At 47.5% G+C, this 14375-nt stretch overlaps 1 protein-coding gene across 1 annotated transcript in view; it reads left to right on the top strand.

The window, feature by feature from the left end:
* The window catches only part of FHOD1 (formin homology 2 domain containing 1), a 163233-nt gene extending 150731 nt beyond the window's left edge, over positions 1-12502 (top strand). Inside the window, exons 24-26 of the mRNA XM_073603902.1 lie at positions 215-377; positions 2526-2702; positions 6052-12502. Coding sequence (XP_073460003.1) covers positions 215-377; positions 2526-2702; positions 6052-6134 — 423 coding nt within the window. The 3' untranslated portion in view covers positions 6135-12502. The remainder of the gene's footprint in view (positions 1-214; positions 378-2525; positions 2703-6051) is intronic.
* The last annotated feature ends 1873 nt before the right edge of the window (positions 12503-14375 follow it).

Genomic DNA, 14375 nt, shown 5'->3' with positions numbered 1-14375 from the left:
GTACATTTCTGCAGTGCGTTTTCATTTCCCCATATTTTGTCTCTTGGAAAACACTGCAGATAGAACATAAAAAAATAATTGTGGATCTGCAAGAAATCCAGAGGGTCCTGCAATCCATTGTCTTTATATATTGGGGTTCTTCACTATCCAGTATGGCTGGATCACTTACTTGTTCCTGTTTATTAATATTGATTTTTTTTTTCTACTTTCACAGACTGCAAAGTTCTCCAATGCGGCCAGCCCCACAGAGAACAATGTAACAATGACCAGTTCTAGGCTGAAGACACAATCCTCGGAGGAAGGCCACGAGAACATGACCAACATGCTGATATCTTCCAGCGGAGAACAAAACGTGCGGAGGAGCAGAGGCGTCAGAAGTACGAATTCTCCATCTATCACTTTTGTTTACATAGTTAGATTGAAAAAAGACACAAGTCCGTCTAGTTCAACCAAAACCAATCAATATACGCTTACTGCAATTTTTTTTTACCAAAAATATGTAGAAGAAAATACCGTATATCGGCCTAAACTGAGGAACAAAATTTTTTTTTTTTTTAAATTGGGATATTTATTATAGCAAAAAGTTAAAAATATTGTGTTTTTTTTTTTTTCTTTAAACTTATCTCTCTTCTTTTGTTTATAGCACAAAAAAATTAAAAACGCAGAGGTGATCAAATACCACCAAAAGAAAGTTCTATTTGTGGGGGAAAAAAATGATAAAAATTTAATTGGGGTACAGTGTTGCACGACCGCGCAATTGTCATTCAAAATGTGGCAGCGCTGAAAACTGAAAATTGGCCTGGGCAGGAAGGGGGTGAAAATGCCCGGTATTGAAGTGGTTAATCTACTGAGCTGGCCAGAACCACCTCTGGAGGGAGTCTATTCCATATTTTCACAGCTCTTACTGTGAAGAAACCTTTCTGTATTTGGAGATGATTTTTTTTTTTTTTTCCTGCAGCCATAAAGAGTTCCCCCTGTTTTGAAATGTTCTTTAACCACTTCAGCTCTGGAAGATTTACCCCCCACCCCACGCCATTTTTTTGCGACACGACACTGCATTATTTTAACTGACAATTGCGCGGTCGTGCGGCGATGTACTCTAGTAACATTTTTGTCCTTTTTTTCCCCCACAAATAGAGCTTTATTTTGGTGGTATTTTATCACCTCTGTTTTTTTTTTTTTTTTTTCCTTTGCGCTATAAACAAAAAAAGACCGACAGTTTTGAAAGAAAAAAAAAAAAAACAATATTTTTTACTTTCTGCTGTAAAACAATATCCAATAAAAAAAAAGGTAAAAAATCGAATGTCTTCATCAATTTAGGTCAATATGTATTCTGCTACATATTTTTTTTAAAAAAAGAAAAAAATGATCCCAATAAGCGTATATTGATTGGTTTGCGCAAAAGTTATAGCGTCTACAAACTATGGGATGTTTTTATTTCGTTTTTTTTTTTTACTAGTAATTTTTTGTCCAGTATTTTCAGCACTGCCTGAGTTCTCCCCTGCTTGAATACGGAGCACCTCCCACTCTAATAATTTCCAGGACATGAGGGGATGTGTTCTGTAGTCCAGCGGGGGAGGGGGGGAACATGCAGGGCTGGCAACACTGCAGCAGAGGCATCAAAAAAACAGGGTGGCCATTGGAGTTCTGGGAGATGAATGGGTATTTTGCAGTATTTTAAAGAGATAAAACAAGGATATAAATACTCGAGTATAGGCCGACCCGAATATAAGCCTAATTTTACCACCTAATTTTACCACCAAAAAACTGGGAAAATGTATTGACTCGAGTATAAGCCGAGGGTGGGAAAATGCAGCATCTACTGGGTAAACAATGCCCACCTGCAGCCTCACTGTGCCCATTTGCAGCCTCACTGTGCCCACCTGCAGCCTCACTGTGCCCACCTGCAGCCTCACTGTGCCCATTTGCAGCCTCACTGTGCCCATTTGCAGCCTCACTGTGCCCATCTGCAGCCTCACTGTGCCCACCTGCAGCCTCACTGTGCCCACCTGCAGCCTCACTGTGCCCACCTGCAGCCTCACTGTGCCCACCTGCAGCCTCACTGTGCCCACCTGCAGCCTCACTGTGCCCATCTGCAGCCTCACTGTGCCCACCTGCAGCCGTACCTTTGATTACTAAAACAGCGGGTGTCTCCCGCTGTGTTATGCCATCTGTTCGGGGGCCGTCCATTGTAACAAAGCCCCGCCTCCTCCTCATCCGTGATAGAGGAACACTGATACGGTTTCCCAGCATTGTATCCACTGTTTTAGTAATCAAAGGTACGGCTGCTGTACGGCTCACTCGAGTATAAGCCGAGGGGGGAAATGAGCTCGATACTCGAGTATATATAGTACATTTATTGTAGAGATGCACGTCATTTTTTTTTTTTTTTGGCCAGGCATACATTTTTTGTCACCTGAATTACAATGTTTAATAAATGACTGATTTTACTATAGATTAGACTATCTCCTACAGGTTTTTTTTTTTTTTTTGTACCTTCTCTCACCCCTGCATTCTTGCTCTAGGTTTGGGCCGTGCCAGTCCACCCGACCTGTCCGGGAACAAGGAGGAGCCAGGGGCGTCCCCTGTAGACGCTTCTGATGAGATTATGGATAGACTCGTGCAATCTGTGACACAGAACCCCAACCCGAGGGTGGTGGCTCCAAAAGAGCGCAAAAGATCAAGAGCAAACAGGAAATCCTGTGAGTACAACTCTGCCCCCTCCTGGCAGACTCTAGACATTACATCCTGCCTTGTACCCACTGCGTTTTGTATCTGTGAGCCAGGATTCAGTTTCAAGGAGTTATATACAAACTGATTCGGCAGACAAAAAAAAGCAAAGTGCGGTTAAGCCTCGTTCACAATGCTAAACGCCTTACGCAGGGCCGTGTTTACCTGCATGGGGATAAACAGGTGTTCTGTGCATCCCTGTGCAGGCAGTCCCGTTCACGCCTGTTGGGACACGGTGGTTGCACAGACTCAGCCTCTGTGTTCCAACATGACATCCTTGTGGGTGCAGGTTTCCAAACGTAGACGGGGGACCCACACCCATACGCATGTCATTTTGGTAAACAGCGGCTGAGTCCATGTAGCCAGTGGGGGTTATTTACGAAAGGAAAATCCACTTTGCACTGCAAGTGCACTTGGAAGTGCAGTCACTGTAAATCCGAGGGGGACATGCAAGGAAGATAAAAAAAAACAGCATTTTAGCTTGCACATGATTGGATGATAAAAAATCAGCAGAGCTTCCCCTCATTTCAGATCTACCCCTCAGATTTACAGCGACTGCACTTGCTGTGCACTTGTAGTGCAAAGTGGATTTGGCTTTCGTAAATAACCCCCATTGTGTCCCAATTGACATCAATACGATGTGATGCACAGTACACCTGTGCAGGTAAGCACGGCCCAGCACAAGCGGTACAATATTGTACACCCCGTGTGAACGAGGCCTAAATCATAAAAAAATGTTTAAAAAAATAAAGTAACATTTTTTCTGATCTGTGATCTGATTGGTCACCGTGATTTACTACACTGTTTACATCCTTTTGTGGTTTTATCTCCCACCACTAACAACATTGAAGAGTGTATGGAAGTATTTGGTGTCACAGTGATGTTCTGAATAGAGCTTAACTATTCCACAGGCGGTACTACTAGCACTGCCATGGCAGAGGAGGTCATGGGGTCCAGTGTTAGTAAAGTAGGCCTCACCAACATACACCAAGTCCTTGAAGCGGAAGTAAACTCACAAGTTAAAGAATGTGCCATTTAAAAGCCTACCCTACATAAGTAGTGATCAGTTCAAGAGAACGGTACATTTGCCAGTTTTTCTATTGCAGGTTGACGAGTGTCACCTGCACAGCCGCTGGTAAATTTCTGGCATTCTTAAAGCGGAGTTCCGCCCCCCACGTAAAAATTCAGCAGCTACAAATACTGTAGCCGCTGACTTTTAATATTAGGACACTTTCCCGTCCAGGGAGCCCGCGATGTCGGCACCCCAGGCGATTTTCGGATCAGCTCTCGGGTGCTGCCGCCACTCATGGTAAGGGAAACTGGCAGTGAAGCCTTTTCTTACTGGCAGAAGAAGGATGAGGGGGGGGGGGGCGAACTTCCAAGGGACAGCGCCATGGCACCTATCAAAAACAGGTACCCGTTCCACCCCCCTCCCCACCCGAAAGGTGCCAAATGTGGCACCGGAGGGGGGGCGAGGAAGCAGATAAGCGGAGCTTGGAACCCAGCTTTAAGGTTCCGAGATTTGCTATACGCTACTCTGGGATGATGTAATTCCTTCCTAAGCAGGAAGTCAGACACTAATAAAGGAACAACAGTCCCAAAAGTGAAAAGAAGATTCTATGATGGCATCTGCACCATCCGCCACCTGTAGCTGTAAGATCCTGTGATAATACAAACTTATTTGCCCAATTTTCAGTTTTCTAACGAATGTACATTCGTAGCTCGGCGTGCATTTCCGGCAGCCTTTAGCTGTGCTGGCATGACTGACTCTCATGCACATGTGCGGATGACATCATCCCCTGCCGACCAATCAAGCGGTCGAAAACCTGGCACCTGGGGGAGAAGATGACGGCGACCAGCGAGGGATGTTACTACTGCTTTAGGGTGGAGGTGTTGAATATACTGGGGAGTTTAGCTCCACTTTAACCAACTCAGTCTATTCATTTAAGCAGTCCAGGCTACTTTATGGGATTTGTAACAGGGAAATTTTAGTGGATGTAGAGTGAAGGAGAGTTTACTTCTGCTTTAAGAAATGATTTGTGTTTCCTACTACAGTATATTTGTACTAAATGTTGCACAAAAAATTGGGCCGTTCTACTCCAGTTGTAGATAGGGGATGGTGGATCAGTGAGAACTTTTGTTCTGCAGCATAGAGCTCAGATTGGGAGAGGGGAAGGCAGTACTAGCAGCCAGTCAGGCGTTGCTTGTATAGACAGTTGCCGTCAGTCTTTTTGCTCAATTGTGCTGTTAGAAAGGGTGCAGAAAGATGACCACATCAGTGTACCGCTTTCTTCTCTTTGTCCATTTAGCAAGTTGGGTCAGGCTGGTGACCAAGCTCTATTACTTAAATACATAGGAGAAAAGCGACCTAGCTTTGCTGTCTAGCAGGATCCTTATATCTCGAGTCGACTACTCCAGGGGCTTAGATTGCGAGCTGTGGGCTCCAAGAGCGTAGATCATGAGTTAAAGGCTTAGATCATGAGTCAAGGGCCCCAAGGACTTGGGTCATGAGTTGGGGGCTTAGATTACGAGTGGAGGGCTCCAAGGGTTTAGATCACGAGTGGAGGGCTCCAAGGGCTTAGATCAGGATTGGGAGGGCTCCAGGGGCTTAGATCAGGAGTGGGAGGCCTCCAGGGGCTTAGATCGGGAGTGGGAGGGCTCCAGGGGCTTAGATCGGGAGTGGGAGGGCTCCAGGGGCTTAGATCGGGAGTGGGAGGGCTCCAGGGGCTTAGATCGGGAGTGGGAGGGCTCCAGGGGCTTAGATCGGGAGTGGGAGGGCTCCAGGGGCTTAGATCGGGAGTGGGAGGGCTCCAGGGGCTTAGATCGGGAGTGGGAGGGCTCCAGGGGCTTAGATCAGGAGTGGGAGGGCTCCAGGGGCTTAGATCGGGAGTGGGAGGGCTCCAAGAGCTTAGAGCATGAGTGGAGAGCTCCAAGGGCTTAGATCGGGAGTGGAGAGCTCCAAGGACTTAGATTACGAGTGGAGGGCTCCAAGGGCTTAGATTACGAGTGTAGGGCTCCAAGGGCTTAGATCGAGAGTGGAGGGCTCCAAGGGCTTAGATCAGGAGTGGGAGGGCTCCAGGGGCTTAGATCAGGAGTGGGAGGGCTCCAGGGGCGTAGATCAGGAGTGGAGGGCTCCAGGGGCTTAGATCGGGAGTGGAGGGCTCCAACGGCTTAGATCGGGAGTGGAGGGCTCTGACAGACTAAACGAGCGATGATGGAGGTTGGGTTAAGAGGTGTTTCCCATAAAGAGAACCTGTCCCTTTGCTCTAACACTGCTGCCTTTGTTGTTTCTCATGCACTATTGTCCACCTCTCTCCACAGTACGGAGAACCTTGAAGAGTGGTTTGAGTGACGATCTGGTGCAGGCGCTGGGACTGTCCAAAACCTCAGAGGTGGCCGTGTAATTCGCTCTACCATAGACTTCCTAGGTATCAGTCCACTGCCCCCTGTGGTGGGATCTGGGCCAACGGCCAAGCAAGCTTTACTCTCTTTTCTTGGAGTGGGAGGGTCATCATGCATGGTACCCCTGGACAATGCCAAGCAGGAGACAACAGAGAGGTGGCGCATGCAGAACCCGGTTAGCGTTGCTGCATCACTTTACCGTCCTTAAAGACCTCTTCCGACAGCCGTCTGTCCGTCCATCCTCATCTACTCCAGGAGTTGTGTCGGAAAGCTGCAGCCCTGCGTTCCCTGGACTTCTACATGTGGACACATTTAAGGGCTTGTCTGTCTGTCTGTCTGCAAATGAACTGTCTTCCCAAAAGCCACAAGGGTCTGTGCCCAGGGAATGCTCGGCATGGGCACAGCACAAACTTTTATTGGTATTTTTCTATACTTTGGCTGGATCACTGACATATACAGATTGTAGCAGAATAGGGATAGAGTATCCTCTGCTCACATGGGATGAGTTTATGAACAAAGCTGCTTCTTCAACTCGCCTTCATCTCCAAAGCTGCGTGTGGCTACCCGATGAACGATGGAAACATAAAAGTTTTATTCGTTATCTGAGAGTGGCGGAAGTGGGAACACTATAGTTATTTACTGCCCATTTTATGCCTTTTTTAAAGGGTTGTTGTGCATTCAGACCAAACTTTGTCAGAGGACATTTACTAAAAGTACCTGTGTGATATGCATTGCTTTGGCCTTTAAGGGGGGCAGCAGTGTTTACCTCCTGCAGTGCTCTGGATGGCACCCGTAGGAGCAGGCTGTGCGCTTGATAGACATGGGGTGGGGTTGGCGTTCCCCTACTGAGAATGTACAATGAGGGAGAGGCTGTAGACACTGTACAGGCTGAACAAGGCAAAAAAGACGTTCAGAATGTACAACGTTTTATTTGCTAGTTTGGATCGCACCCAATATATTTTGTTTTTAGCTATATATCCTAAGAAACACTTTGCTGGCAGGTGCAAGTCACTGAAACAATATAACAAGCATGGCACCACGCAGGGAATAATCTATGTCTGCTCACTAAAGCCACTAGATGGTGCTGTGCATGGAAATAACCTGTGCTTGCTTCTTTTCAGCCACTAGATGGTGCTGTGCATGGCACCACGTAAGGGAATGATCTGTACTTGCTCCCTTCATCTACTGGATGGTGCTGTGCACATAGCTTGTAGGTCGGGGGGTCAGCAACCTACGGCATACCAGATTGGGGGTCAGCAACCTACGACGCACAAGATTGAGATTAGCAACCTACGGCACCCGATACATTATCTCGGTTTATAGCAATTTACACCAAGAAACACTTTGCTGGCAGGTGCGAGTCACTGAAACAATATAACGAGCATGGCACCACGCAGGGGGTAATCTGTGCTTGCTCACTTCAGGCACTAGATGGTGCTGTGCGGGCATCAGGGAGGGTATAGTGTATACTTGCTCCCTTCAGCCACTAGATGGTGCTGTGCATGGCACCACGTAGAGAATAATCTGTACTTGCACCCCTCAGCCACTAGATGGTGCTGTGCATGACACCATGTAGAGAATAACCTGCCTGTAGATTGGGGTCAGCAACCCACGGCACACAGGATTGGGGTCAGCACCCTATGGCACCTGATACATTATCTCTGTTTATAGCTATGTACCCTAAGAAACACTTTACTGGCAGGTGTGAGCCACTGAAACAATATAACAAGCATGGCACCATGCAGGGAATAATCTGTGCTTGCTCCCTTCAGCCACTAGATGGTGCTGTGCATGGCACCACGTAGAGAATAATCTGTACTTGCTCCCCTCAGCCACTAGATGGTGCTGTGCATGGCACCACGTAGAGAATAATCTGTACTTGCTCCCCTCAGCCACTAGATGGTGCTGTGCATGGCACCACGTAGAGAATAATCTGTACTTGCTCCCCTCAGCCACTAGATGGTGCTGCGCATGGCACCATGTAGAGAATAACCTGTACTTGCTCCCTTCAGCCACCAGATGGTGCTGTGCTCATAGCCTGTGGATTGGGGGTCAGCAACCTACGGCACACAAGATTGAGATCAGCAACCTACGGCACCAGATACATTATCTCTGTTTATAGCTATGTACCCTAAGAAACACTTTGCTGGCAGGTGTGAGCCACTGAATCAATATAACAAGCATGGCACCACACAGGGAATCATCTGTGCTTGCTTCCTTTCAGCCACTAGATGGTGCTGTGCGTGGCATTACAGAGGGTATAATCAGTGCTTGTTAACTTCAGCCACTAGATGGTGCTGTGCGGGCATCACGGAGGGTATCGTGTGTACTTGCTCCCTTCAGCCACTAGATGGTGCTGTGCATGGCACCATCTAGAGAATAACCTGTATTGGCTCCCTTCAGCCACTAGATGGTGCTGTGCACATAGCCTGTAGATTGGGGTCAGCAACCTTTGGCACACAAGACTTGGGGTCGGCACCTGTTTATAGCAATGTACCCTAAGAAACACTTTTGTGGCAGTTGCGAGTCACTGAAACTATTCCCTGTATGGCTCCATGCTTAATATATTCTTTCAGGGTGCAAATTCACGCTAAACCTAACCCTGTGGAATATTCGGTTCTCTTCTGTGTTAACTGTTCTACTGCTGACAGCAAAGGATGGGTCTCCCTACAATGGATATCTCGGTTATGGGCGGAGTCTAGTATAATCAGCTGCCTCCTTCTATCACTGCAGGCTCCGGAGGCTGGATTTCCTCTCTGCCACCTGTACCTGGGGTGGCAAGGGGGGGGTGGGTCTCTCCCTGTTATAGCGCTCCTTTATGTTATACCACTATGGGAGTATATTTATAAAGAGGTAATTGTGACTTTCACCATACATTCACTGCAGGTACATCTTTCTGGTACCTATGTTTTAACCTCTTGTCTCCCATGTAACACTCGTGTGGCAGCAACGAGGGTGAGCTTTAACATCCAAACAGTGCGTATATGCGTCCATGGGCAGTAGAGGTTTCTGTGCTGAGAGCGCGCTCCCAGTGCAATGACACAGGCAGTAATAATTGGGACAGCCAATTACAATGACCAGGAACTATATAGACTTTAAGTGCCGCTCCAAGCGGTTGTCCTGTGGTGATGGACATTGATTGTATGTGCCGGCATTAGGAGAGCCCGTCCCGGCTCTGTATACACACATGACAAGGAGGAGGATGGACCGCCACACTCTAAAGGAACGGCCCAGACAGACTAACTAAGCCTTGTGGGCAGGGCGAAACACGTCGGGATGTGATCTGGGAAAAGTTAGGCTGAAGCCACTTACACTGGCCATGTGATCGGGCACTCCCCCCCCCCCGGGCGTAAAGACACAGTTAAAGGGCTGCCAGCCTGACTCTTCCCACAACATGTCCCGGCGCGTTCTGCCCTGCCCACAGGGCTTTGTCATAGGAGACAAAACACGTTGGGGAATGTGATCTGGGAGAAGTCTGGTGGCTGAAGCTGCTTACACTCTTCTTTACACCTGGGCTGTTCCTTTGGAGCCAAATATAGTGGCCACGTGATCGGGCAGTCTTTCCCACCCCCATGGGTAAAAAAAAGACACAGTTAAAGGGCTGCCAGCCTGACTCCTCCCACATCATGTCACTGTTGCGTTTCGTCCTGCCCACAGGACTTAGTCATAGGGGACTATAACTTAGGCTTGTGGGCGGGGTGAAACTTACCAGAAGCATGACCTGGGAGGAGTCAGGCTGAAGCCGCCTGCACTCTTCTTTACATCTGGGCTGTTCCTTTGGAGCCAATTACAGTGGTAACGTGCTTGGGCAGCCCTTCCCCCACCCCCCTTGGACATAAAGACTCAAGGGTCGCCTGGGCTGGGAAGGAAGGGGGTTTAGGTGACAGTGATTGATTTATGTGCAGTGAACGTTTCACGAAAGTCACACAAAATTATGAATATACCCCTATGATTGCAGTAGGAGGAGTGAGACTTCTGTGCCGGGGGGGGGGGTTTAGACTTGGATATTCCAGTCGAAGTCGAGAGCCTATCCAGAGGCCCTTTAGAGATATAAGAAGCCATTATATGATTTTTGAGTATTTTGCGCAGAGCGGTGCTGCCACCTTCACAGGTCTATGTAGCCACTATGGAGTTCCAAGCCGAGTCCACCCAAAAACTAATATTTCATTTTTTTTCTGGACACCAGGGGGCGCAATAACTCACCCAGCCTCCTTGTGCTTCTCTGGAGCTTCACAAGGGATTCCCATAGAGAGTCGCTGGTGGGTATAACTGCCAACTGGTGCCCACCCAAAACTGAATAATTACTCCTGGGTCACGAAGACTCCATTTACAACTCGCGCCACTCCAAAGTCGTACAATTTCCAGTGCGACTTTGATCCGACTTTTCTAGATGAAAGTCGCATCAAAGCAGCGCGGGCACCTTTTTCAAAGTCGCGCCGATTTGAACGGGTGCCATTGAAAAGAATGGGTTTGCGGCGCGTTAAGTCGCACGAGTGTGATTGGAGCCTTCACGTATTTTAAAGAAGCATTTTATTCATTGTCTGTAAACCTGTGATGTACTAAAACTACTATTTATTGTATCTGTGTGTCTGGTAAAGGTCAGGGGCCTATGGAAGAATTTAACCCCTTTGGAGCCGGCGCCCTCCCCGGCCCTTTAAGAAGTTTAGGATGCTGGGAGGGGTGGGGTTTAGGATGCTGGGAGGGGTGGGGCTTATGATCATGTGACCGCCATGGTTGGCTGCAGCGATCGGGAGCTTTCTGTTAGCCGCTGGCAACTGATGCTGGGAGCGCGCTCTCGGCGCAGCTTTTATTTTTGCACTAATGCGCGCAAATAGGCGTCCACTCGGGGCGCCCACGCGCCGAGAGGCCGCATATTTGCGTGGGGGCACAGATGGAACTGTGGGAGCTCTCCACCGGCCGCTGACATCTTCATCCCAACGGCTTCCGGGGTATCGATCCTCGGACAGCCGAGTCCGGTCCGAGATAACGTCACTCCCGCGCATGCGTGGAAGATCAGTCAATCAGCATTGCCCAATCTCTACAATGATCTTCGTGTACAGCGCAGGCGGGTACGGGGAGCTTAATGCAGGAGAGACGTGGTATGCCTCTTCTGCATTAATAATCCCGCCTGTCCATCATGTTTTATTTTTTAACACGTAGTGCATTTTCGTGTGACCCAGCCCCTTAAAGGGTAACTCCACTTTAGTTGGAGGGGGGTAGCAAATAAAGAAAAAAATAATATAGCCTATACAATTGCCATACAAGTCATATTGTAATTGAATATTATTAAAAATTCCCTTTCCTTTTCAATCTGCAGCCGCTGTCATTTTCTGTAAAATGCAATATGGCCACCTGGAGGCGCTTTGTACACAGACGGTATACAGAACCCCCCCCCCAGAAATGTCATTTCCTGCTTGTGGGATTGGCTTATTGATTCTTCCCAGAAGTCTGCACTAAGATACAAGTCATTTTTTTGGGGGGCATCCCCTGCAACAAGTCATTTTCGGCTTTCTAATATTGAGAGAACACCATAGCACTGAATTTCTGGCAGGATCAACCAGTTAAATATACCAGTGAAAGCATGTTGGCATACCTCTTCAGTAAGCTTAAAAAAAATAAAATAACTGGTTGATCCTGCCAGAAATTCAGTGCTATGGTGTTCTCTCAAATATTAGAAAGTAATTTTAAAATAATCGAACACCTCCCCCCTTGTGTATTGGAGCTGAGAAGGAGATGCTAGCCACACTTCCTGTCCTAAGGTGACAACGCTGCTCCTCCGAAGAAACAGTGAGGGAGCGTTGTCACCCTAGGGCAGGAAGTGTATTGCTGGCAGGATCACCAGGTAAGGGGGGGAGGGGGGGGAGCCTGAAAAGAAAACAAATGCGGCCACCACATCTAAGGACTGGTGAACTGTCATTTTTGTTCTTGTGGTTTAGATGATGTACCGAAATTTCGGGCGCTGAAAATTATCAGCAGAAAATAGGGCGTTGTGCCGAAAGAAAAAAAGTGCAGATAGTGGCTCCTGAAGACGCCTGTGATTTTGCTGTGCTGATGGCGTGTTTTTCATAGGTCATGTGACTGAAAAAAATGCATCAAAAACGCAACACGGGTGCATTTTTTAAAATGCGTTCTTGCTGCGTTTTCAATGGGGGGGGTGCGTTTTCGGTGCGGTTTGCCAAATATGCGCCAAAAATGCAGCAAGCAGGATTTTTAACACTGCTTCAGTAGGTAGATGGTGGCCGACAATAAATTCATATTCATTTAAATTCATGTTATTAATTAAAAAGTTGAATGTAATAAAATTAAATATAAAATATATATATATATATATATATATATATATATATATATATATATTTTTTTTTTTTTTTTAAAACGTCAATTTGGCTTCGGCCAAGTGCATCCTGAATTTTCAGTAAAGAAATTTTTTTGTTTTTTTTTGATGCTCCTCTAATTTTAAATGGGTTATATAATTCTTAACAATGGAAGAGCATGTGGTGATCATACATTCCGTGGTCAGTTGTAGCTCCACCCCCAAGGCAACAAGACCCACCCCAGCGGTTCCTCTCCCAGCCTGTGTAGACCTATCAGAACAAAATACATAAGGAACCCTTATTTATTAAGTTTTTATGTTCCTGTCCCATGTTACATTATCAATGATGAAGAAACACTTTTTTACATTTTCCCGATGTATTCCTATGAGTTGTGGTGGATGGATCCGCCCCTGAGGACACTCTGCCCCCGCCCCCTGAGGACACTCTGCCCCCGCCCCCTGAGGACACTCTGCCCCCGCCCCCTGAGGACACTCTGCCCCCGCCCCCTGAGGACACTCTGCCCCCGCCCCCTGAGGACACTCTGCCCCCGCCCCCTGAGGACACTCTGCCCCCGCCCCCTGAGGACACTCTGCCCCCGCCCCCTGAGGACACTCTGCCCCCGCCCCCTGAGCACACTCTGCCCCCACCCCCTGAGCACACTCTGCCCCCACCCCCTGAGCACACTCCGCCTCCGTAGACAAAGATGACCCTCCAATTGGAACCAAGCTGTTGGACTTTAACTCTCTTATTTATTTTTCAGAAGTCGAAGGTTTCCAGTGCCTTGATCAGCGTATAATGGGTGACCCTGCGGTCTTTTTATTTTTTTTTAATGAAGAAGATCGGCCCTGCGGCGTCCCAGCTGTCTGTAGAAGGGGGAAGGGTGACCTGTACATAGTAATTGTGCCGGCAGTGTTGGGGCGCCTGCGGGGCCGGCCAGAGACTCTGTGCCATTCGGAGTAAAGCGCAGAAACTCAGAACAGTATTATGAGACGATTGTACCACTTTCTCTGTAACGTCACTCTAATTATACATGTAGGGGATGGAGTTTCTTGTAAAGCATACTTTTATTTTTTTTTTTGTTTGTTTTTGTTTTTGGTTCTTCAATAAAATTATTGAAATGCTAAGATTGTGTGTTATGGTTTTTTCTGAGAGACCACCGACAGGAAAAGTAAATAACATCGAATATCTTGTTACAATGACATCAGAACGTGGGATGGATATATTGGGCAGCAAGTGAACATGTTGTCCCTGAAGTTGAAGTGTTGAAAACAGATCTGAGAGGGGCTGTGGCAATGCCTGGGGTTGGGTGGGGCGGGCCGGGTTTTTAGGGGTTAAAGTAAGGGGTGAAGAGGGGACATAACCCCTCCTTACTGCCTGTCAAAAACCATCTGAAAAGAGATCCAGCGCCAATCGCTCTTTAGAGGGCGGCACACATGTACAGGAGCCCTAAGGCTAATTAGCCAATCCTGTATATTCTGACAATTCAGCGGGGGGCCCGGAGGAGGCAGAGGGGGGGGGGGGGGCTTTACTTTGGGGCACTGTGAAGTAATCTGCAGCAATTATAACAAAAAAAAAAATTTTTTCTCCGGCCCCCATTTGTTCAGCAGGGGGCAGAAATGAGAGGATTTTGGGGTGCGGGGGCGGAGTCTTCCTCCATGCTGGGATCCCCAGAAATGAAAGTTCTGACCCGCTATATAGAAGAGGAGACCCCGCCCCCCTCTATATCCCTCTATAGGGGAAGGCCGGACTCTCCGTTTGTTTTTGTTGGAATGAAGATGGATTAGAACCCCTGACAGTTTTTTATTATTTCTGTCTGTGCCTGTTAGGGAGATTCTCCCCCATTTGTCCTGTTTATCATTATTGAAAATTAAAGTAAAAGAAAATCCCGAATTTTGGGTTGTCACCGGAACAGGAATAGAAGGGAAACCT

Source organism: Aquarana catesbeiana, linkage group LG11, assembly GCF_042186555.1.
Source record: "Aquarana catesbeiana isolate 2022-GZ linkage group LG11, ASM4218655v1, whole genome shotgun sequence".
NCBI lineage: Eukaryota > Metazoa > Chordata > Amphibia > Anura > Ranidae > Aquarana > Aquarana catesbeiana.
The sequence above is the reverse complement of the archived record's forward strand: the minus strand, read 5'-3'. Positions and strand labels throughout refer to the sequence as shown.